The sequence below is a fragment of the Oculina patagonica genome, chromosome 5 (genome assembly GCF_052425735.1).
Source record: "Oculina patagonica isolate OP01 chromosome 5, crgOcupat, whole genome shotgun sequence".
In the NCBI taxonomy this organism is placed as follows: Eukaryota; Metazoa; Cnidaria; class Anthozoa; order Scleractinia; family Oculinidae; genus Oculina; species Oculina patagonica.
In genome coordinates this window covers 7,734,725-7,760,287 of record NC_135762.1, presented here as the reverse complement: position 1 = coordinate 7,760,287, position 25,563 = coordinate 7,734,725, and the positions used below count along the sequence as shown (strand labels likewise).

Sequence of the window (25,563 nt, the reverse complement as noted above, 5' to 3'; positions counted from 1 at the left end):
TATTAATTCGCGGAAATTATATATGCGTCGAATACAAACAGACAAGAGATGCGGTACCAAGAGTTACCCGATAAACTTACAGATGACACCGAGCAAAACGTGACTTTTTTTAAAATGCAATAGTCCTCCATTTCTGTACTTTTTACATTCAATTTATTTGGCTTTTTCTCCATTTAAATACAGGAAATTGTTCATTACAGTTATCTGCACTTATCTTTGCTGTCGTGTACAAGTTTGGAGAGGTTGGGCATGCATCATTTCCACCATTCATATCGTGATAAATAAAAGCGATCGTCCCAGACTCTTCACAAGGACATCTCTTTCTTGACACATTGCTTGAAACCTTGCCAGCCACTTCTCTCCGAGGCAGGAACCTGTTTACATAGGAGATTTGAATTTAACGCTTTGGATAGCAAGCCATAGCATGTGCGATTTCATTAGTTTCACATTAGTACCGCGTGCCGCCCGCACTTCAAAAACTCATATATACCACCCAACGCGAATTCTTACAACTAACAGGAAATGATTATGACCCTTCATCCCCTCGCTACTAATGAGACATGAAATGGATACATCAACAAGGCACGAAATAGATACATTAAAAGATTAACGAATTAAGAGTCTTAACTCACGACCCTGACCCTCACAGCGGGGTTTTTCTCGGTGACAATGGCACCCCAAACACGGACATACATCACTTCTGGCGGATAAGATGTGTTACACGACTTCGAACCCATGTTTAGGGAACAATTAAGTTTACTTGTAAGTCATCACAGATATTCTAATTCGACAGTAGAACTAATCATATAATAAGTGACACACTTGAAACAAAACTACACGACACAATCCTAATTGTACCTAAAAATATAAGGAAATAAAATAACACTTATAAAACTGTTGACATAATTGGAATGACAGGCAAAATAGTTACAATAACGATTAGTGTCTGAACACAAGGTTTTAACACTTGTACCAACTTTCAACGCGTGACTTTTTGGCAGCAAAGGAGGTCTAACACACAGACAGATTTTTGTTAATTAGGTATGCTTGATGCATATTTTCACGCTATCGAGTAAAAGGAAATAACACTTAAGGTATCCTCCACACTTCACACTGTTGACATCATTGGAGTGACAGACAAAATAGTTACAATAAAGATTAAGGTGTGAACGCTTAACTCTAATGGGAAGAATTTGTATCATCAAAACCCTCGCCATCTCCAAGCTTGTTAACTCGAACCAACTGACTTTTCAACGCGAGACTTTGGCAGCAAGGAGGGCCAAAACACAGACTCTTGCTAAATAGGTATGCTTAATGCATAATTTCACGCTATCATTAGGACTAACCCATTTACACATGAATACTGTATCACCTGGGTAACGATTCGATCATTTCATGTGATTAGTTTTGGAAGCAAGCCATTAAAATTCCAATTATCAGGACATAACATGAAAAGTAGCGATCATCGAAACACTTCAAAATACACGAAATAGATACAGTTAAAGATTTACTGTCTCGGCAAGAGTCTTACACTTGACCTTCATGGAGATCACATTAAAATTCCAATTATGAAGGACCGACTCGAGACACTTCATGCTTTCGACAGCATAAAAAAACACACGAAATAGATACAGTAAAAGATTTACTCTCTTCACAAGAGTCTTACACTTGAACTTGACCCTTTTGTAACTATTTAAAAGTTTCGTAAGGTACGTTATATAATTCACACCAATATTACCGCATGTACGAGTGTTCGAGTTCACCATAACCATTCTGTAGTAGGTAAACTAGTGGCAGTGGTGTTGAAACGAAGCGTGTAACGCGATCTCACTTTTTTTGTCACATTTCAGGAAGTGCGTGCGTGTTGATATTTTTATTTTTATTGAAGTAAAGAAGTGCTGTCGTTGTTGTTAACAAAACACGGAAGCGCACATTACATGCAGACATTTTGAATATGCCTGCCGGTTTATTCACGGTTATGCTATCAATAATCTTACCCTTGTAAGAATGCGCTTCGCAGGGTACTTAGTTCAAATTTCACTACCCCCCCCCAAACAAACCCCCCAAGCCCTTACAGAGCTCACTGTTTCCTTTTCAACTTGAACATCCTTTGCTGGACAAAACCAGCTTTAGATGTAGACAAATGTACTTGCCAATCAACCTGGGCCCGGTTGTTCAATGTATGATAGCACTATAAACCGAATAAATCACTGTCTAGTGGATAGCGTGGTTGGGTCTGTTACCGCTTTCACTTGACAGTGATTTATCCGATGAATAACATCAACAGTCCTTTGAACAACCGGGCACTAGAGTAATTTTCTTCATGCTCTAATCAGTCAAGAAAATCGAAGGGCACTAATCCAGAAAATATGTCATCGTTAGAATGATGTATACAAGCAAATTCTCATGAATAAGAAAACATGCCAAAAGTTTTCAATAACTGCAAAGTTTTAGTGCACTGGGCGGTGTATTTATAACGAAGTGCAAGATTTTTAGGATTGTTAACACGGTTATATGTCAAAACACGACTCCAGCTTAAAAGTCGTGTTTCACACGCACATTTAGCAATTGGACTGAAAATGCCCTTCAGCACTTCCTTAACACCTTCTGCACTGTAAGCTGGCATGATCTTCTTATCTTTGGAATAGTTTCCCTTCACGTACGTACGTACGTACCTACGGAAAAGCCGTAATTAACCTTCCTTGTTTAAACTCCGTTTTCGCTGCAGCTTGAATTACTTCACACGCGAGCAAGGAACGGAAACGTTGGCCTTGTGTTTTGCTAGATTAGAGCGGTTTTCAATTGAGTGCCGAAAGTAATTTGCATTTGCTTTGGTTTTGCATTACCACGCTTAGTGATTTAGTGATTGGTTTACAAATCTCGCGCCACTTTCTCGACCAATCACCACTAGCAATTTGAAAATGCCCTTTAGCACTTCCTTAACACCTTCTGCACTGTAAGCTGGCATGATCTTCTTATCTTTGGAATAGTTTCCCTTCACGTACGTGGTTTCGTAACGGAAAGGCCGTATTAACCTTCCTTGTTTAAGCACTGTTGTCGCTGCAGCTAGAATTACTTCACACGCGAGCAAGAAACAGAAACGTTAGCCTTTTATTTTGCTAGAATAGAGCGGATTTCAACTAGGTGTCGAAGATAATTTACCTTTGCTTTAGTTTTACGTTAATTCGCTTAGATTTAAAAATCTCGCGCCACTTTCTCAACCAATCAGAAGTAAAACCAAAACTTATCGTGACTCGCTCACACACGTTTTCCCGCGTTTTCCGCCGGCTACACGTATTTGCTTTGAGTTTTGATTGGTTCACTGGATTGTCTGTGTCTTTTGTGATTGGCCAGACTGGTAGCTTGGTTTTGGTTTTACGACGCTCAGTCGAAAACTGATCTAAAGCTACGTTTTTATTGCTGTTGTTGTTTGTGTCATCCATACTATCTCTTCCTTTCGAGGGCGAATGAACTCGAATCATCTAATTAGCCATGCTAGCGAAAGGTTATCAAACATGTCAAACTATCAACAGTCCCAATGGCCAAGATAGTGTTGGCATCGGTTAATCGTTTTCTATACGTATCATTCTGCCTTTATCCATTAGATTTTATACATCAAAGCCTATCGGCATCACACGATAAGATATTTTTAAACAACACATTTCGCTATTCGAGAGATAAACCAAAACGTTCTACACGGGAAACACTGCACACGTTAACTAAGTATTGAATGCCTTGAAGCAATATATCAAACACGAGAGACAGTGTTTCATCAGGATTTCCACACACCGAGAAGAGAGTTGAAAATACGACGCGCAGCGGAGTATTTTTTGACGAAATCGGAGGGGTTTGGATAGCCGATGAAACACTGTCTCGAGTGTTTGATATATCTTTTCAATCGAAACAAAAACTATGGAGTAAACGGAGAAATAACATCGTGAAAATCTATGCTAATTAAAACCAGGTAGCCAAACCTCCCTCACGGTTATGATTTCCGTTGTTTGAATTTGATGATTTATTAATGAGTTTGAGAATTATTATAAGAATAAAACCATAAGTAAAATGGAGACAAACAAACACTATAACGAAGGCTTCATCTCTCCATTATTTAAACTCTACACAGTGTCTATTAGCTTACCCCGAATCCACGTTTGACGCGGTCCTTCATCAATTCTAGAAACTCGCCATAACTTAATTTTCCATCACCTAAGGATATCAAAAGGAAAGATCAGTTCAACAACAACAACAACTTTATTTGCACCCTTTACATTCAATTAAATTAACAATACAATAATAATAAAAGAAATAAAGTAAAGTGCATGGCTGCCCAGAATAACCACGATTGGCTAACAAGATTGGGCAGCCATACTGCCCTACACACAAAAACAAAACTAAGTAGGCTTAAAGAAAAATTAATGGAAAAGAGTTCCCAGCAAAGAGCTAAAAGCCAGGCCTTAGACGTCAAAAACTGAGAAAACTTCAACAATTTTGAACAATGGCAACAAATTGCCATACTGTTCTACGAAACGTTGTGCAACCTAAAAAAATTGTTGAAACAGAATTAGTATGGTATACAAAACTATACAGACCTATAGCCATGACTCATCTTTTATGAAAGTTTGTAATTTTAATACATTGGCGAAGGTCTTTTGATTGTACTAATTATAAACCACAGAATCGACCTTTGCAGTCGTGTTATATCCGCCATTTTGAACAATACGGGAATTATGATAGCCGCTGGTAAATACGCTAACGGACTCAGGAAATTTAAGATTGTCGAATTATTTTTGGACACTACTCTCACGGCACCCCTCTCCACCCGGGAGTATAAATGGTCACCGTCTTATTGTTGGAACACCTTGGCCAAAAACTGTGAGAGCCCATCCTGGGGGAAGCAGCAATCCTCCTAATGGTTAGCACGCTGTACTCCGGATCGAGCGGTCCGGGCAATTTTTTTTTTACGCCCACTTTAGACACTTAGTTTTTTTTTTTCGAATTTTATGAAAGAGGAAAAAGGAAAATGTTCGACATAATGTGCCCAGGGGTGGAATCGAACTCGGGTCGTCTGCCTGAAGAGCGAGTGTGATGCCGCTACGCCACCGGGAGCCGGCTCCCAGATTTCGTAAATTTTAACTATATATCTTGTTTCCCTTACAAATATCGATAGCTAACCGTAAACAGGCTAACCAAAGTGCATAGTAGGCTAACCGAAGTGCATAGTAGGCTAACCGAAGTGCATAGTAGTGCATAGTAGGCTAACCGAAGTGCATAGTAGGCTAACCGAAGTGAATAGTAGGCTAACCAGAGTGCATAGTAGGCTAACCGGAGTGCATAGCAGGCTAACTGGTACTAGTTACCAGTCGACGACCGTAAGTGGCGGCCATCTTGAAGTGGGCGTAAAAAAAAATTGCGCGGTCCGGGTTTGAGCTCTGACCGGGGTCATTGTGTTGTTCCTTGGGCAAGACACTTTACTCTCACAGTGCCTCTCTCCACCCAGGTGTATAAATAGATACCTGCGAACTTATACTGCGGGGTAACCCTGCGATGGATTAGCACCCCATCCAGGGGGGAGTAAAAATACTCCTAGTCGCTTAATGCTACAGAAACCGGGATAAGCTCTGGCGGTATGGACCACTTGGCTAGACGCAGACTTTACCTTTTCACCTTAGTCGCTACATGATACAAAACTAACAGTCACTGTAACACTCAGGATAAGCCACTAGACTTGACATGACGGAACCAGTAGTAGCTAGCAGGTAAAGAGCTGATAATCTCACCGTCTTTATCAAACAGCTCAAACACTGTGTGCACCACGTAAGGGTCGAGTGCCTGCCCAGTGGATATATAAACAGCTCTCTGGAATTCCTCTGTGGAGTGAAAAAATGGGGATTAGTAAATTAAGTTTCACTCATAATTCTAATTGGTTTGCCTCCTAATCACAGATACGGTTGTAAGACTAGTGTTACTCATTTCAAAGCTCGCTAGATTATAAGTCGCCCGTTTCATTGACCCAAAATCAAAAAAAAAAAAAACAAAGAAAAAAAAATGGTTTATTTTACAATGAAGAAGCCAAATAAAAAGAATATTTTTTTAAGATCCCAACTGGTCTTTTATTGTTTTGTTGTGTTCGAAATTTTAAGAAAAACAATAATAAATTTACTGCAAATATTTGCAATTCCTATTGCAACGTTCCAGGAACATCGGAAAACTTAGGAAAAATCTTGGTTTAGCCTCGGACCATAAGTCGTTAAGGGTTTTAGGCTTCAAGAATTTACTCTGCCGGAAATTTACAGTCGTATTACAGATTTGCAGTCGCTTAGCACCAGACTTTTCATAACGACAAATTGTTGGATAGCTTTGGATGCGTGAAGTGTTTCTACACCTTCAGCTGCTTGTCATCACTCTTGGTCGTATCGCTGCTGTTAATTGTGAAAAGCCCAAAAAAAGATTTACAGCGGTGTCAGTTCTTAATTGCGCCAAACAACTCGAGTTATTTACTTTTAATATCATCGTTCTCTGATGTTTACTGAGATTTTGATTAAAAGTAATTGCTTTGCATGTAACGTGCAAGGTATTTTCTCGTGCACAAGTCTACACGGTAATGATAAGGCTAAGACGAAAGACAACGCAAAAGGAAATAAAAAGCAAAACAAACAAAAAACAAACAAAAAAACAAAAAACAAAATAAGACATGGGTGCGCCCGCTTATGGCGAGTTTGAGCAGTTCAAGATTCAATATGACTGAAGTCGAAGGTTCGTGTTGTATTCTTGAAGAAAGACAGTGCCTTTCTTTCTAGGTGTAGAATAAGTTGCTGCAAAATCATCGGAGCAGCCAGGCGAATATGTCGGAGAGCAACTTAGAAAGGACTAGCATCCCATCCAGGACGGTTGCAAAACACCTGTCCGCTTGTTACCATGGAAACAGAAGCTTGGCGCTGGTGTTTTTTGGTGATATGTCTGGTACCAAAAAACGTATTCACTGAAATGCGTCTATCAGAGGTTTTTACTAGAGGTTAAAATCGATTATATAACGGACAACAGTCTTAAGCTGTTCGTAGTTCTTTGTCTTAATATTGATTAAAAGAACCTTAATTAAGGATTCCGTGACTGTTATCAAGAGCGCAATAAAAACAAAATGTTGATCTTGTCTAACTTATAAACAAAATCTATATTTGTGCTTCATATGGGGAGTGATTGCTTATAATTCCTTTTTCGGAGGAAAAAATGCCGGGAATCTCAAAAAATTGACGGGAATCGCTAAAATCGACAAATTGGCAGAAAACCAAAACCTTCTAGACTATCACATGGTTTTTAAGCAAATAATGTTTATTCGAATTATTACACCGTCTTCGTATAATAAGACGCCTCCTTTAAAACACTTGACTTTGGTTGAAAATTATTTAGCACAATACATCCCTGCATTTTTTGAAGAAAAAAATCACCATATCGAAATACATGTATCAGCCAAACGCCCCGGTAGCATTTAATTAGAAACGAAATGGCTCAAAGGAAGTCATTAAATAACCTCAGAGTTTACTTGAGATTGACAAAGATTTATTATTTTTTTAATCTTGTTGAATTCAGGTCTATTTGGTGAATACGTAATGAAGAAAATTAATAAGTCCTTGTTTTAAAAATCCGCAGTCAAACTTGATTATTTTGCATTGTGATCCAGTTGTTTTAGCATATGCATTTCCGTGTAACAGAATAAAAGAATTTTTTTTGCACGGCGGAGAGAAACACGCAAATGACACAATCCTCGCCGTGAGCTCAACACGGGAATCAAACCGGTGTTCTTCGTGAAACCGGTGCGATGCTCTACCAACCGAGCTATGAAGCATCGCACCGGTGTCGCGGCGAAGGTTCGTGCCATTGCTTGTATTTGTTCGTGCTGCCTTCTTTAAATAAAAGTTATACGCTTTCTGTAAAGTGAAGGGATATCCGTTTTTCTCTTGCTGTGAAACTTTAAATGAGAAAATATGTTTTGTTTTCGCAATAAATATGGCAAACACTGACTAACACCTTTATTTAAACAGAACGACTTGTATCTAGGCGAACTCTAGCCGCTTTCAAAGTATTTCCTTTGCATGGCAAATAAAATTCTAATTAAGTAACATGAATCCCCCAAAAAGTTCATTTTTAAAAAGTGGATTCAATCATTTTATGTCTGTTTACTGAGTAAAAAAGGAAAAAGAATCCGCAGGCGGTTACTTAATTCAAACTCAACAATATATTTCTTACTGGTCTTAACATAAAAATAACGCCACTCGCTAGAAACATAATTAAACGCTTGTTAATCAGCAAGCGATTAGTGTTTTCAATCAGCCTGCACCTGTTCATAGTAAAATTAAACATGCAAAATTTTGATCTGTTTGAATAGGAAAACATTTGGTTTCCTTGGTAGTGAATAACCTTTTCATTACCCCGCGAGCAAAGATCTCGCACCATTTAAGATATTGCTTATTGTAGAATCTCTCGTTGATTAACCATAGTCCGGGCGTTACAAAAGCAAAATTATGGAAAACGGCTGACATTTAACGTTCACGCTTCGAGTGGAGAGTTTGAAACGTTTTTTTCTCTGCTTAAAATGGCAACAGTGGAACAAGAAATACTTTCTCAAGAACTGCAGGAGCGCACAGTTGCTTTAGTTGTGCTAGAAAGTGGTTTAATGTTGCTCATCAACTTTCTGGCCTTCACTGGTAACATGATGGTTTGCTGGGCTGTGTATCGTAATCAAAGACTTCGCACCATACCAAACATCTATGTAGTGACCCTGGCCATATCAGATGCTCTCATGGCAGTCCTCTGTATGCCCATGTCTGTAGTTGTTCTCATAACAAGCCAGTGGCCATTCAGCGGGGCTGTCTGCCATTTCCAGGGATTTTTTTGTTTCTTCTGTGCGCTATACTCGTTGCTTCTCATGACTGCAACGGCTGTGAACCGATACTTTCGTGTGGTGAAACCAAATCTTTACCGTCAGCGTTTCAACGTGAAATCCACTTGCCGTTCAGTCGTTCTCATCGCGTTTCTAGCTGCTTTTGGCGCAGGGCTTTCACTGATGACTCGGTGGGCCACATTTACCGTGCATTACGGCAAAGCTATCTGTTTTATGGACTTCAAATCCCCGGAGCTGGACATGGGATACATGGCGTATATAGACGTATTTTACATCGGCATTCCTATCGGAATCATTTCCTTCGCTTATTAGAAGATTTTTAAGACTATCAAACAACACAATCAAGAGATGAACAACACAAGACAAGGAGCGACTCTTGGCTTAAACGTGGAAGAAGTGAAAATAACAAAAGCGCTATTTGCAGCTGTGCTGGGCTTTATTCTTTGTTGGGGACCTATAGCTGTTATTGACTTAGTCGACTCGTACACAGCACACCAGCTCGCTATCCCAAGACAGGTCTACATGTTATGGGTGTTCCTCGGCGCTGGCAGTACTTCCATTAACCCCTTCATATACGGCGTCATGAATAGAGCCTTTAGAGCAGAGTTTCTGCGAGTGTTCACTTTCTGGAGAAGGTCGAATAACGAAGTGAATCCCGGTCGCGCGTTTGAGCTTCATAACTACAGGCCGGCTTCAAAGTAATATGAGACAAGAAACAATAAACAAACGAGTTTGTCATTATGTTTATGTACCAAAAAATTCCGACTTTTGGAACCCCCAAGGGAAACGAAAACTGGTTGGAAAAAGCGTCCGCGAAATTGTTCGAGAAATCTGGGGTGAAATTGCAGTGTTCGACTGAAGGAAGGCAAACGACTTTTGGTTCGAGTTATCGGGAGGCTCGAAAAATCGAGGGTTCGAGAAATCGGCATTTCACTGTATTGCCTTGGAACTACATTTGTTGAATTCAACGGATAGTCACCGAGTTAACAAACTCACAACATCTGTTACCTCCTTACTTAATGCTTAGTTTTAATGTTTACTCAGGCTCAGTTATTTTCGTATTATTTTTACATCACTGGTGCAGTCCTTCTTGTAGTCAATTCTCCAAAGCATTTTACTAGGGACTTCTACTCGATTTTGTTTTTATCTTGGTTGTTATGCTTTGATAACGTGGTGTATATTTGTCTACTAAAAATATGCAATTATGGATTGGGATTTTGTTTTTGATATCTCAACATTGTTTTTGATATCTCAATATCTCAATATTGTTATTGATATCTCCTATAGCAATAGCTATGGGAGTTTTTATCATTAAAATTTAAATCAAAGGTCTCTATGAGACTACGACTATTTTGCTATGGTCTATCTGTTGGCTGTCAATTGTGGTATGGAGTAGTGTTTTGCTAAAGGGTGAAAGACGCTTTTCATGTTGTTTAGGAGTGGAAGTCTTGAAAATAACTTAGCTTACCTGAATACTTTACACTTCCACATCACATTCTAAATTAAAACTGAAACCTAGAAGTCAACAACGCGCTGTTTACAAAACTCAACCGCAAATTAAGGAGCCAAAGAAAACCCAATCGAAAACACATTGAATATACTGTAGTACTCGTGTCGCGTATACGCTTATTCCGGCCTACTAAAGCAAACAAACAGTTCAGCGGTTCAATACATTCTTCATATATACCCACACCCCCGGCCCACACCGAAAAGAAATCCCTAGAAATGGCTAGAATTGAGAACGCGAATAAATGATTATTTACTCGTGTTTAGCGAGACTAACGCAATCGATTGTCGCGAATGTGAAAGACTTGTAAAAGTACAAATTTGCGTTCTTAATCGTTTTAGGTTAAATATTAGCGCTCCTTTAGTGTGTTAGACGCTTGTACCAGTCCAAACTTGCGTTCTTACGTTCTTGGTTACATATTAGCGTCGCTTTAGTCTGTGAAAGACTTATACATTGCCTTCAAGTGTTGGCTGACGCTTTGTTCACCCACACCGAAAAGAACTCCCTTGAATTGAGAACGCGAATGATTATTTACTCGTGTTTAGCGTGACTAACGCAATCGATTGTCGCGAAAACAAATCCTTTAGGTTAAATATTAGCGCGACTTATACGTTGCCTTCAAGTGTTGACTGACGCATTGTTCACCCACACCGAAAAGAAATCCCTTGAATTGAGAACGCGAATAAATGATTATTCACTCGTGTTAAGCGTGACTAACGCAATCGATTGTCGCGAAAATATCTGATTTGAGATACTCACGCATAAAAATAATTGTTATATAACGTTTATACATGTGACAAGTCACGTTTTTAACACGAGATAGCAAGTGTTGACGCAATACTAATGAGATACCCTTTCATCACCCACAGCGGCTAATGGAGTTCAAGTCTAATTTCCGGTCCAAAAATATCGCACGTAGACAAAAACAATTGTTATCATGGCGGGTGTTGAGCGCAGGTTGAGCGGAATGAAGTAGAAAGCGAGTTCTTCTAGGTTTTAGAAAATCTCTCAAGAGTTTTGTTCACAAAACATTTAAAGACGAACAAAGGGAGTGTATTCGACGAATAGTTTGTGAAAGAAAAGATGATTTGGCGGTGCTTCCGTTGGGATTCGGTAAGAGCGTGATCTATCACCAGTGGTGTCGAAGAGTATTACATCACACCACCAAAGACGCCAGACGATCGTGCCAGTGACGAAAACTACGACCTTTAAATGACTGACCTGAGCCTTACACAAAATCAGCCTTTGCAGAAATCAAATTTTAAAAACCATCCGATCAGCTCGTAATGTGAGTCTTATGCGTATTTTTCTCGTCTTTTGCCCGATAAAATGTGCGAAACATTCATTTTTCCGTGCTACGGCGGAATTTTAAAATAAATAAATATTATCGCTGAAAAGGGTTTCTTGAAAGTTGGGACAAGCATGTTGCCTCATCCTCGGTGTAAGAAGAACGCGAATAAATGATTATTTACTCGTGTTTAGCGAGACTAACGCAATCGATTGTCGCGAATGTGAAAGACTTGTAAAAGTACAAATTTGCATTCTTAATCGTTTTAGGTTAAATATTAGCGCTCCTTTAGTGTGTTAGACGCTTGTACCAGTCCAAACTTGCGTTCTTACGTTCTTGGTTACATATTAGCGTCGCTTTAGTCTGTGAAAGACTTATACATTGCCTTCAAGTGTTGGCTGACGCTTTGTTCACCAACACCGAAAAGAAATCCCTTGAATTGAGAACGCGAATGATTATTTACTCGTGTTTAGCGTGACTAACGCAATCGATTGTCGCGAAAACAAATCCTTTAGGTTAAATATTAGCGCGACTTATACGTTGCCTTCAAGTGTTGACTGACGCATTGTTCACCCACACCGAAAGAAATCCCTTGAATTGAGAACGCGAATAAATGATTATTCACTCGTGTTAAGCGTGACTAACGCAATCAAATGTCGCGAAAACAAATCCTTAGTTGTGTCATATCGGATTTGAGATACTCACGCATAAAAATAATTGTTATATAACGTTTATACATGTGACAAGTCACGTTTTTAACACGAGATAACAAGTGTTGACGCAATACTAATGAGATACCCTTTCATCACCCACAGCGGCTAATGGAGTTCAAGTCTAATTTCCGGTCCAAAAATATCGCACGTAGACAAAAACAATTGTTATCATGGCGGGTGTTGAGCGCAGGTTGAGCGGAATGAAGTAGAAAGCGAGTTCTTCTAGGTTTTAGAAAATCTCTCAAGAGTTTTGTTCACAAAACATTTAAAGACGAACAAAGGGAGTGTATTCGACGAATAGTTTGTGAAAAAAAAGATAATTTCCGTTCTTAATCATTTTAGGTTAAATATTAGCGCCCGGCTTCAGTGAGTGAGACGCTTGTACTAGTACAACGCTTTAGACTGTGAAACACTGAACCACTCACATTCTCGATTAGTTGTGTCATATCTCATTTGAGATACTCACGCATAAAAATAACTGTTATAACTTATAACGTTTATACATGTGACAAGTCACGCTTTTAACACGAGATCGCAATTGTTGACGCAATACTAATGAGAGACCCTTTCATCACCTACAGCGGAATATGTGACAAGTCACGTCTTTAACACGAGATCGGAAGTGGTGACGCAATAATAATAAGAGACCCTTTCATCGCCCACTAAGCGGAAAGAACTCCCTTGAGAAATTAAAACAGTCCCTTGAGAAATTAAAAAAGTCCCTTGAGAGTAGACAAGAATGTTCCAAATTTTGCCCACATAACTCCTAATCTCCTACTTCTGCTTGTAAACAAGCAAACTAGTCGAAAAAATAAACCTTTAACTAACCGTTTCGTGACGGAGCGGATAATTGAGAATCTTTTAAAATTGGTATAATCTTTGAACTTATACTAATAGATTAGTGTATGTGGTCTACAAAGGTGTATGATTCATTAATGCACGCCCCAAGCCATTTTATAAATTAACACTCAAATCGGAAACAAAAACCTTGGTCAAGGAGGGTTTCCATTCCTCATTTTCTCAGAGAAAAAGAAGAAAGGAAACATTTGGGACCAGGGTAAAAAGGACTACCATTTTAATGGAAAAGACTCAATTAAAGGTTAATGCAAAAAAGCTAAGTTCGCCCGCCTGCTTGGCTCCAAAATTTGCAACAAAATACCATCTGCACAGCCCAAGATCATTAAGTCACTTTTAAAAGGTCGAAATCTTTCTTTCTTTCATTATCAGAGATTGAAGTGTATGACTTTATCCAGAATTATTCATTTTTTACACGAGAATTCAACCCTCGTTTTTGGATCGATATTCATTCGGTATTCATTTTCAGTGACAAGCATTCGTTATTCCTGGGTTATATAAACACTCAATATTCCTCTCAAGTTTTAAGCCAGTATATAATATTCCTTTACTACTTCAGGCCATCACTCTTCCAGTGAAATGTGCCGAAGAGCTGAAGGCGGTTTACACACATAAAGACACCCTCGTTAAATTTAAGTCAAGAAACAAGAAAAATCGCATTTGAAACAATGGAAGTCGAAAAACCCTTTGAGCACTTTTTTTAAATTTACTAGAAATTTTGCTTGGCTTCAGGGGGTCGTTACTTAACTGGGAAAGCGAAAAATAACAAAAAAATAATTAAGCCATGTTTTTTCCCGTTAACTGGGTGGCTATTTTTTTGCTCATTGCCAGTGTTAGCACCTGGCAAATTAACATTCAATTTAAATCTGAAACGTACTCAGCTGAATAAATTTTGGCTGATAGTTTATACGCGCAGAAATTTTGTTTGTCTAAAAACAGGGTTACTTCGTACACTTTTTCAGGCCAAAAATTCAAGGACTTTTGAAGGACTTTCAAGGACCCTTCTTAGAAATGTCAAGGACTTTTTTCCACGAAATTTACCTCAAATCAACGGTTGATGTGCTTGCTGAAGAACTAAAAAAATCGCTTATTTTGGCGGTCTTCTCATTGCCTTGAAGCCTTTTGACGTTCAATAAAAAAAATCAAGGACTTTCAAGGCCTTGAATTTTTATTTTGAGATTCAAGGACTTTCCAGGACTTTCAAGGCGCGTGCAAACCCTGTAAAAACAAATGTTACCGCTCGTGGGCTCGTGTGCGAAATTTTCAAATTTAAACTATTGCAATTTTCAAAATAGTCGGAAAAAATGACCAAACGAACTGTCACACGGAAACACAAAAAGTGGGACGTAAAATACGATAGTACGTTAGTAACTGTACCTTGAGTGACTGCCTGTCCAGCGATGGAGTAGATTCTCATGGCCAAAGCGAAGTCTTCCAAATTGTTGAGAAACATTCCAAAACTTAGAAACTGTTCCAGAGTGATGCCCTACAAAAAAGAGGTTTTGAAAAATTAATGACTGATCCTTCCACATGAAAAATTAGCCTCAACTCACTTCTTCTCAGCTCATTCTGGGGGGGGGGGGGGGGGGGGGGGTTCTCCGGGGAGGGGGGAGGGGATCCATGTTTCCTTGTTCCATTGTTCCCTTCGATTTTGGTGTTTCCTGTTCCCTATAATATGCTTATGTTCCTGTGTTCTAAGTTTTATTTTCCTTTTGTTCCCGTGTTTCCGAAACATTAATGGCCATGTTCCTTTGTTCCTTGAAATCCCTGGGGGGAGCCTCCATTCTGTCCCTTTTTTATACCAGTCATAAGTTCCCCCGGATATAACCCCAGCCCCCGTTTGTAACCCCACCAAAGACCCACTACAAAGTTGTACATGTATAAGCTTAAGCCCAGGACTTAATATAGATTTAGGCAAGCATAAAAGCGGAGCTCCCTTATTTATTTATTTTTCACTGGAGTTTATATAATTTTCATTCTGGTAAATAAGCGGCCAAAGCACTATACAATGTATGTGGCCCAAAGGTGCTAGACAAATTGAAACCGCCCACGGTGTCGCGCAACAAAATGCTCGCAGCAAAACAAATTATCTTGGGGCAGTTAGAGCGGTTTTCACTTGAGTGTCGAAAGTAATTCGCGTTTGCATTGGTTTTGCATTACTACGCTTTGTGATTGGTTTAAAACCCTCGCGCCACTTTCTTAGCCAATCAGAAGTAAAACCAAAACCAATCATGACACGCTCGCGCACGTTTTCTCGCGCTTCGTGCCAGCTACATGTATTTGCTTCGAGTTTTGATTGGTTCACTGGATTGTCTGTGTTTTGTGATTGGCTAGAGTAATTACTTTGGTTTTGGTTTTACGACACTCAATTGAAAACTGTTCTAAGGCAAAAAAATAAAGTAATGGCGCTTTTATAAAATTACATAAAATTTTAATAATCTGCTTTCTTACAATATAAAGATCTATAAAATAGTTTCGCGATCCTCTTACAGATTTGTTTCCAAAAGAGACGTCAATATATTTCGTGGTTAAAAACCCAATCACTTTTTTGGCCTGTGTTTGACATCGCTGCACTGCACTCAAATGGGCTACTGACGTACACATTATAAAATTCAAAACCGTTTTGCGATAAATCGGTGGTTTTCATTTATATCTTGCCGTGTGTACAGTTTGAGCAGCTTTTAATGCACACTAAATAATCTCTACGAGTTATTCAGTGTACAAGGGAGCTCCGTTAAGGCGAAGAAGTTTGTTTGGAATATCTTCAAAAACTCTGAGCTACTCAGATGGCGTAAAATATAATTTTCAGAATATTAAAGTTTAACGTAAATAAATTTAATTGAGTTTACAAGCATTTTGGGCAAGCTGTTTATATGTTTTGCCGTACTCGCTTATATTAACAGTTCGTAAAACTTAACTTAAATGCACTATTTTAATCTATTCAAGTTACTATAGGAAAATGTAAGGCTTTAAGTCGGAATAAACTGACAGCAATATAAAATAAACTCACAAAATAATATTAGGACAATACAAGGGATACCCCGCCGTCCGAGTGCACCGAGAAGCCTGTTCGCGGCCAAAGAAAATCAGTTCACGGCAACAGATATCGACACACGGCAAATTAAAATAAACTCCGGGTAAAAAATCACCTCATTAAAGCTTACATGTACTACAGAAGCGGAAAAGTATTTTTGAAAATATTTAAAGACAGCCAATACGGAACTTCTCAAAACTGCGTCCAGAAAACAAAAACTTTTTTGTCGTAAAATTTAAGCTTAAAGGCAATATAAAACTTAAATGTAATTCAGTAAATTTTGTTACCTTACATTTTCGGCTTTTCCTTTACCACAGCGGCCTTGATTGATAGTTAGTTTAGCTTCGCTTCAAAAACTTTATGCTCGTGTCCCTCCAAAACGAGTGAAAAATATAGGAAAGAAATATTTTTCCCTTAAAAACTCTTACATTTTCCAAACCGTTTCTTCAGCTAAACGAGCTAAACACTGTAGACTGTACTGCTTGAGCTGAAGTGACATACCGGTTGTGTAGCCGCGGCAAGCCGCAAAAAGCGCGCGAAAAGCGTCTAAAAATCCCGGATGACTATCGTCCATATGCGGCCCACGCGCCCGCGAGCCATGCCGCTACGTCGTGCCCTCCCTCCGATTCCTGCTTATCACTACGTCCCTCTCTCTTTCAAAAAAAAAACGTCTGATCGCAGGTTTAATAGTGTTAAGACGAAGAGTGAGAACGGGAAACGTCCCGTAGGCGTGTGAGGCTCCCCACCGCGGTCAAACGACAGAAATATGCAATTCAAAGATCTCTTCGAGATATCGACTTTTTTTGCATGAAGTTAGTATGAGTAGAAGGTTTATGCTGGGCATTGTTGTTCGAGCATATCATGGAAGAACTCAAACGTCTTTCAGTTCAAGCATTTTTTTTATTTTCGCGGAGGAAATGCTGTATTTGTCAGTCGCGACGGCTGGGTGCTTTGCGACTCATTTACTTTGGCTTGGTTAAAAAGGCGGAGGGAAGGCTCAGGGAAGGCTCATTTTTCCGTTGAGCGAGAAAAATAACGCCTGATCGCAGGTTAGGTTACGCACGACAGAGTTACCTTTTGTCTCGTCACGCAATCTTAACCCCACATTGAGAAGTAAATTTTCGTTTGAATATTACCAAAAGCCGCTTCTCCTCGCGTTATTCTTTACCTTACGGCTACACATGCCATTTCTCAAGACTACATTTCCAGTAAAACCGTTGCTGTTTATTTTTCTAATGGCGATGCATTAACTTCTGAACAGAAGAAACGTTTAGCGTTTACTGCTTCCACTGGAAGTTATTTCACAACAGGCTACAAAAACACTTGTAAATATCACATAACACATTTAATGATGTTGCAATTAGCGAAGCGCACTAATGACGTCCCAGAATTTGACCCCCGGTGTGAGTCAGACAAAATTCGGACAAACAAACCGCTCTCTGTAAGAACAATGTATGGTTGGCGGGCACTTCGGAGGCATATTTAGCGATTGTTTCACAAAACCCAGGCACAAAACTATGGCCAGATTGGCTCGGAATTCGAGAGAAAGCCTTACCTGTGCAACGTAGAAAGCTTAAACCGTGGTTTGAAACAAAAGGTTTGTCAAACAGAGCGATTATTCAATAAATGTGTAAAATGTTTTACTCTCAGTTATTGAATGGATTATAAAGGCCCGATTTGCTGCCGGGATTTGCTGAAAGAAAACATTTATTTTTATGAGAAATGCAAAACGTTTACACTGTTCTTAGTGGCACATTTTGCAACACAACAGAGCTAACCTCAGATTTATGCCACCACAAAATTACACAAAGAAACGCTCGTCCGATCGGTCTCCTTGCCTGACCCGAATATTTAAAGAGGTCAATTTCGTTACACAATTGTCGCGTATTTAATATAGACTGATCGAGCTCGGCAGCTGTAGCTGCAATCTCTAATAGTAATGGGGATAAATTTAAATTATTAAAATCAAACCCTGCCGTCAATTCCATTAGAAAGGGTTTGAATAGCATAATATTTTCGCCCTCTATCTACATGTATCATGTGTCGAAATGAGATCGGATGGCCGGCGATAAGTGCCGTCAAATTCGGGAAGAATTCTGAATTTCTTGCAACCGACGATCTTTCAGGGGCCTAAATGAAGCGAACATACAAGTGCTATCCTTCGCAATTATATAATTCGACAGTAATTCGCTATCCGCCGCTTAAATTTCTCGGCAGCCTGAATAATTTTGCAGTGGAAATCAAGGTGTCATTGCCTGATCTTCGACTAATAAATTCAATTTTGGGCAATTTTTTGGATACCTTCAATCTGTTTTTCACTTAATAAAGCAAAAATGTTTGGAATCTTTCATTTTTCGAGCCTTTCGAGAATCTCGGCCTCAAATTGTGCCTTTCTCGCCCTTTTTTTGTCAAGAATGCGTCCCCTCCATACAAAGCCTTTGCCGAAACTAAAATTGTTGTCCGACTCACGCGGGGGGTATCATGCGGCGAAATCTATTTTTGGTAATAGTGCGCTTCGCTAGATGATGTTGCAATTCTAAATTGTGCAACTCAGCAGAAATAATCAATTGTCACAATTGTCACAGCAGAAATAATCAATTGTCAAAAAAAAGTACTGCAAAGATAAGATTTTAATTTTCACAGTTCAAAGTTCGATACATAACCAGTATCCTAAGGGTTTACAAAGTTTTTTGGAGCTTTACTTAAAAAGTTCTGATGTAATGTATATGAAATGATTCATATATGAACTGCGGATGTATATGAAAGTGATAAATGATCGTCGCAGTGAATTTCCAATTTAAGCAATTGGAATAAAGAAGCCTGAAAAAAATTCAGGGCTTCAACGGGAGTGTACACTCCACGAGGGTACACTCGCAACTTCCAAGAAGCGAAGTAAGAGAAAAAAAACGACACTGTTTTGTAGACTACAAGTGCAAACAATCCCGTTGAAGCCCTGAATTTTTTTCAGGCTTCTTTATTCCAATTGCTTAAATTGGAAATTCACTGCGATGATCATTTATCACTTTCTTAAAAAGTTCTACGTGTTTGAAAATAGCGATATGCGGACTTGTCGGCGCCATTTGTCAAAGCACCTTTGGTTCGGATGCGAAACATTTAAAAAGTAAAAACACTAGTTTACCTGAGGGAATGGGATTATGCTTTCACTCGGCAACTATTTTTATCTATCCTTGCTCGTAATAACACTTCAATTTGAACAAAAAACGGCGAAATGGAAAGAAAACCTGCCTGAGACGTTTTACGGCGGTGAAGTGAGGCTCGTGCGCACTCCACGAGGGTACACTCGCAACTTCCAAGAAGCGAAGTAAGAGAAAAAAACGACACTGCTTTGTAGACTACAACCCAGGGGGGTACTCCGGCTTGTAAATGATGATCGAATGGAGGCAAAACTCAGGACCCAAAAAAATCCTTACGTCTTCCGACATTACCCAAAAAAATCCCTGGACCAAAAATAGCCCCCCCAAAAATCCCTTGTCAAATTACCCCTAAATTGCCAGGAGGGGCAATAACGCTGGATTTTGTTTATTCATTATACCATGAATACGCCAAGGCACTTTAGTTCGTTTTTAATACCCCCAAAAAATCACCTTTTTGAATCAAGTCACCCAAAAAAATACTTGCCAAATTTTCCAACCCAAAAAAATCCCGCAATCGAAAATTTTAAACCCAAAAAAATCCTTCGATCATCCCCGTCATTTACAAGCCGGAGTACCCCCCTGGGGACTACAAGTGCAACAAAAAACGAGTTAAGACCGAAACGTGCTCTTACTGTCAAGCCATCAGAAGGCTGGAATGTAATTGTATTTAGCCCCCCCCCCCCCGGGGGGGGGGTACTTGGGATTTCAAGTGACAGGGATGATCAAGGGATTTTTTGGGGTTTGAAATTTTCGATTTCGGGATTTTTTTGGGTAGGAAAATATTTTTGGCAATTTTTTTTAGTTAAGTAGGGATGTTTTGGGGTATTAAAACAATCTGAAGATTTGTGGTAGTACCTCGGCTGCGTAGTTCTGCGAATTAATGAATTAATTAATTAAGTACATAATAAACGTGTTTTGCTGTTGATTTTTTGGGGGTCAATTTTTGATCTAGGGATTTTCTTGGGTTATGTTGAAAGCCCTAGGGTTTTTTTTTTTGGGGGGGGGTCCTTGATTTTTACCCCCATTCGATCATCCCTGTCACTTGAAATATCGAGTACCCCCCCCCCCCCTGGGAGTTAGTCATTGCACTAATCAAAAGTATTGTGCACTGTACAGTCATGTATAACTAATTTCTCTATACAATGATTTGGCATTTTTACTGCAAAAATTAAAATTGGAGTTCCCACCTTTCTTTGCTTAAGTCTACCATAAAGCCTGTTCAAGTATTTCTGAATTTCTTCCTCCTCTAGTGAAGTGTTTCTCAGCAACAAACGAGCAAAACTTTCTTCTGGTATGGTTGGCATTCCTCTTGAATATTCCATAAAGTGGGCACAGTTAAAGAATTTAAATTGATCATACCCACAGCTTGCCTGTAAGGATGAACTAACATTGCCAACTTTTAATCATATGGCTTGTACTTGTTGATCTATTCGGAAAATGCCTTAATCAGATATTTGATTGTGTTGCTTTTAGAGATGAGAACTTAACAAAAATAACGTAAAATCTGATCTGCTCAACGAGTGATCTTTGGGGGGGCATTTTTGCTGGTGTTCAAAGAGTTTTCTTTTCTTATTTCCCAGTTCAAAAATAACACACAAGCCAGTACTAGCGGATCCAGACCTTCAGCTAAGTGAGGGGCCTGATCATCCAGGCCCTGGAACGAGGAGGGGCCTGCTCTTGAAAATAATTTTTCTCAGCCCCTCAGGCCTCTATTTGGACAAAAAAATAAGATGGGGGCCCCCCTGGCCCATCCCCAAGATCTGCCACTCCTTAGCAATCTCAAGTTATCACCAACCATCATTTTTCTATGTACACTGTATAGACAGAAAAGACCAATAAAAAAAATTGAAAGAGTTTTCTTGAACAGTGCATAACTGTAGCCAGTTTTGAATCTCTGTATGTAGTGTATTGTCTGGTATCTGTACAACAGACATGCTTTTCACATATTGAAGGATATCTCCATTTCAAAGACTTCTAACTGAAAATCTTGCATGAACCTGTACATGAGTGGAAGAAAAATGAAATCAGTGCTGTATTTTGCTGCTAATAAGTTAGAGTTTGTGCTGTTATAATAATAATATGTTATATTATGATTATTATTTAAAAAAATGACACGCGACTGGGCGAAACAATGTGCACTAATCAACCTCAAGTATTGGTCTGGCATTTTGGCTCCAGCTTATAGCAATGGAAAATTATTTTGTTTATCCATGAGTTGAAGAACAAAGAGTGAATAAAGTTGCAGTGGATAGCAAGTGGATAGGGAATTTAAAATAAAATATGGATAATTTGCAATGAAAAATATTCCCTCCTGATACTCCATGCATGAAATCTCTGGCTATGGTTTACACTCCGTAAATAAAGAAGTCTAGATTTGTTTGCTGGCATTAAGTGAGCATGGCCCTATTCTCCCAGAGGAGAGTTAGGATTAAGATGATGATTTAGTGAGAAAATACTGCTAGCGAAACAACAGGCACGCAATGCATGCAAAGAGCTTGACAAATCCAGGAATGTAGGCCTGCATTGCACGCAGAGAGCTAGATAACATACTTGGAGAATTGGCTGAAAGTAAGTTGACCGGTTCCTCTGGATCCAAAGAAATGCATTGTCAGTGTAGTTTTTAAGCAGTCATCCCTCTCCTTTTCACTTTCACGCAAAGCCTGAAAAAACATACAACCAAAACTATTTCATAGGAAGCACAAATGGTCAAATTAAAATCAAGACCAGGGTGTCAGAGAAAAGACTGGTCCTCAAGGTTTCTTTCTCACCATGGATTTTGCTGATGACTTTTTATTGACCATATCCTCAAGCTGTGGACAAAGCAAAAAGCTAAAATGTAACCAGTTCTTTTGGTCCTTTACAGCATTATTATTAATTACCTGTAGTAACTCTACAGTATTCTTACATGAAGCAATGACCCCACATCTGTTTTCATACATTGTAAAAGGTCATGATGATCAACAATAATTACAATACACTTATCAAGTATGACTGTAATTAAACTATTCAAACAATTAAAATCAGAGGTGGCTGAGCATTTATTATGTGGGTGGGCTAAAACTTTCCCCAAAACCCTTGGCAGGTTTTCATATTTGAAGCAACTTTTTGTTTTCTGAGCAGTTTCTAGACTGCAAATTTCTGAAGATTCTATGATTGTTGTTCGAAAGCCACACAAATGTTTCCGACCATTTTTCGAATTTTTCCAAAGATAAACGAAATTTCCCGAAGACTTCAAAGGAAGTTTTGGAGATGTTTGAACTCACTCACGAGATGGAATATCTTGACAAACCAATGTTACGTTGTGATTGCGATAATTATTTTTGGCACCAAAACATGGAGGGGCTAAGCCCCCCAAATTTTTGTGTGGAGGGCTACAGCTCCCCTGCTCCCCCTGCTCCACCACCTATGAAAATATTTATAATTACTAATTGACTCACCACAAAAAACTCATCTTTACAAAGCCGACCATTCCCATCCTTGTCTAACATCTTGTAAGCAATTTCCAGGCCTCTTTTTGATTCTATATAAAGAAACACAGAGATATTTTATCAAGAAAAAATTTTTTTGTTGAAATTAGTACCAGACTTCTGTTGTTCTGTTTTGACCTTTTTTTCTCACAGGCTCCCTTTATTTGTGTTTGATTATGCAAGTTTTTTGCGAAAAACACAAAGCAATGACCAGTCGAACCCGGACTGCTTGATCTGAGACCAGAGCACTAACCATAAGGCCATGGCATCTCAAAACAAATTTTGTTATTATTGCAGAGAATTTTAACTCTTGAATTATAACTGATTTTGTTATTCACTATTACACCATTTTACTATTAGGTTAAGATAACGTGCAAAATATGAGCCTAATACTGTAAAACAGGGCAAAAATACGGACGGAATTCAAAGCAACAAAATGGCTGGACCAAACAATCCAAACTGTGACTTGTTTACATGTATGTCCAACCCTCCAAGTTTATTTTTTTGCTTAGTAGCCATTTGGCCACCGACTGCTCAAGTTTGGTCGCCAGTGAAAAATTTTAGTCGCTAAATTAAGCCACGCTTTCAATCCTTCTACTTTATTTTAGTCGCCAGGCTGGCGACTTCAGTTCCAATTTTGTCGCCAGCTCCAAAATTTTAGTCGCCATGGCGACTAAAATGGTCTTAACTTGGAGGGTTGATGTCCCAAAGGCTTGAAATAATAGTGGAATAATAAATCCGCAAAATATCTGCACGCATTATATGTAAAGTCATCAAATTAGGTGTATGTATTCGGACAGTCTTCCATTTCAGGTTATCTAATTAGCCTAACTAATTATCCACAATAAAAACCTCTGACAAACTCAAAAACTGTGAATTAACTTACTTGTAAGTATCGTCAAAAGGAACAAATACTCAGAGAAAGTGATGATGCCTGGTGAGCAAAGAATAATTACAAAATTAATTCAGTTAAATGTAGTTATATGTGTATGTTTAACATGTTCAGGCTATATGAACTATATAGCTACATGAACAACAGACCAATTAAATACAATAAGCATATTATAAATAAATAATAAAAAAATCACCAAAGGTACAATGTATATACCATTATCTTGCAGTGTTCTAAAAAATTTCCTGGATCCTTTTGATATTGGAGGTGTATTTTTGACCATCTGGGAAATAACCTGTCAAAGAAAACAACAGATGATGCTTAATGTAACTAAAACATTTGTGAAGGAGATATTGGCTGTTTTTTACTAGAGACGTGTTACCCGTCTGGACAAGCTTTGGCAAACATTTTGTACAATGTAGTATGTGACTCTGGTTATGCGTCCCTAGTATAAAGATCGGCACAAGACAAGTTACCTGTCTAGATGAGCTACCTTTCGTAATTCCTCTTTCAAGTAGCTCATCTTAGTAGATGTATTACACGTCTTGTGCCCGTCTTTATACTAGAGACACTTAACCAGACAAACTACAAAACGTTTGCCGAAGCTCGCCCAGACGGGTAACACATCTCTAGTGTAAAAACAGCCAATAGTATTCAGCATTTGACTTTTCATGTGACTGAATATAATAACAAGATAACAATCAGTTGTTGTCAATGATACATATATTACTGGTATTGCATGATTTACATTCATTCTAAGTTGCATAATTTACATACGACATGCATACAAAATACATTACAGACATGACAATAATACACTTACTGCTTGTGTAAGTGGTCTTTTCCGACTCCACCCTACATGAAATGAGCAACCAACAAAATATTTAGAAATTTGAGGGGACATATTATAGCTGGAATTTTGTCAGGAGACAGGGGAGTGGACATGTGGAAGGACTCTCAATTTAGACAATCAACAAAATAGACAACTTTCCCCAAAATTTCAGAGTTTTGACAAGAAAAGCATTGGGAACGAGGTTGTGTTTAGCAAAACACGTCTACGCACTGGGATCAGGATATGTTCGGAATGTCCTTGGAACACTTCGGACATCTTCGGAAAACTTCAGACAGTCGTATCGTCTTCGGAAATCCCGGCACTCTCAGAAAAAAATCTCACGCCTTTGACCCAGAAAAAGTTGGCAGGTATACTGATCTATGTTTGTTTGGCACCTCACACAATCTATCCTTGTTGTGGTGGAAAGATTGTATGATATTTCGATAGAACGCTACAATGGACCAAACGGGTGTGTGTGTCCAGATTGTGTGTCAATGTGTCAATCATTACCTGGTATGTCTTTGTGCATGACAGATTCCAGGAAGTCAGCTGGAGTCATGAAGTACTGTCCATCCACTTCAATGGAAGCAAACTGATCGAACTTTGTTCTCCGCCGTGTTTGTGCATGACCATGGTCATGAGATTTCGCTACAACCTGTACATTTAAAACAGATGAACTTTTGTTTTGATTTCTCCACAACAAACAGCAACCCACTCCGCCAATTCCAACGAGCGTAACGCGGAACAAAGACGTTTTTCCCGCTAAGGACGAGAACATCGCTTAGGAAAAGAAGTACACCGACGATCAGGATATTTGGAAGATCGGAGAATGAATTACTTGCATTGAAATAATCATAAATTTACACCAAAAGCAAGCAGCTCAAAGTTGAAGTCTTCGAAAATTGACCGGCGAGAGACTGGGCT

At 38.9% G+C, this 25,563-nt stretch overlaps 2 protein-coding genes across 2 annotated transcripts; one reads left to right on the top strand and one right to left on the bottom strand.

The window, feature by feature from the left end:
• Positions 1 to 25,547, bottom strand: LOC144655330 (calcium uptake protein 3, mitochondrial-like). Its single transcript, XM_078515559.1, has 13 exons — positions 25,150 to 25,547; positions 24,631 to 24,662; positions 24,024 to 24,102; positions 23,802 to 23,849; positions 22,886 to 22,968; positions 22,217 to 22,258; positions 21,999 to 22,108; positions 21,406 to 21,445; positions 20,636 to 20,773; positions 14,637 to 14,745; positions 5,778 to 5,867; positions 4,139 to 4,206; positions 1 to 374 (listed from the first exon to the last, which is right to left on the bottom strand). Exons 1-13 carry the CDS (start codon positions 25,415 to 25,417, stop codon positions 306 to 308), a joined length of 1,176 nt encoding a protein of 391 aa, XP_078371685.1. The 5' UTR covers positions 25,418 to 25,547; the 3' UTR covers positions 1 to 305.
• On the top strand, positions 8,431 to 9,990 carry LOC144655339 (neuromedin-K receptor-like). The gene has a single exon (XM_078515578.1). The coding sequence runs from the start codon at positions 8,588 to 8,590 to the stop codon at positions 9,206 to 9,208; it is 621 nt and encodes a 206-aa protein (XP_078371704.1). The 5' UTR covers positions 8,431 to 8,587; the 3' UTR covers positions 9,209 to 9,990.
• Positions 25,548 to 25,563: the final 16 nt, after the last annotated feature.

Bases quoted from the DNA above. Each gene is read 5' to 3' on its own strand.
- LOC144655339 (XM_078515578.1), top strand. From the start codon at position 8,588: ATGGCAACAGTGGAACAAGAAATACTTTCTCAAGAACTGCAGGAGCGC.
- LOC144655330 (XM_078515559.1), bottom strand. From the start codon at position 25,417: ATGTTCTCGTCCTTAGCGGGAAAAACGTCTTTGTTCCGCGTTACGCTC. The intron at 24,663-25,149 runs GTAATGATTGAC...CATTTCATGTAG, and splicing joins CATGCACAAAGACATACCAG to GGTGGAGTCGGAAAAGACCA. The intron at 20,774-21,405 runs ATATCCTTCAAT...AACTGTGCCCAC, and splicing joins TAGAAGTCTTTGAAATGGAG to TTTATGGAATATTCAAGAGG.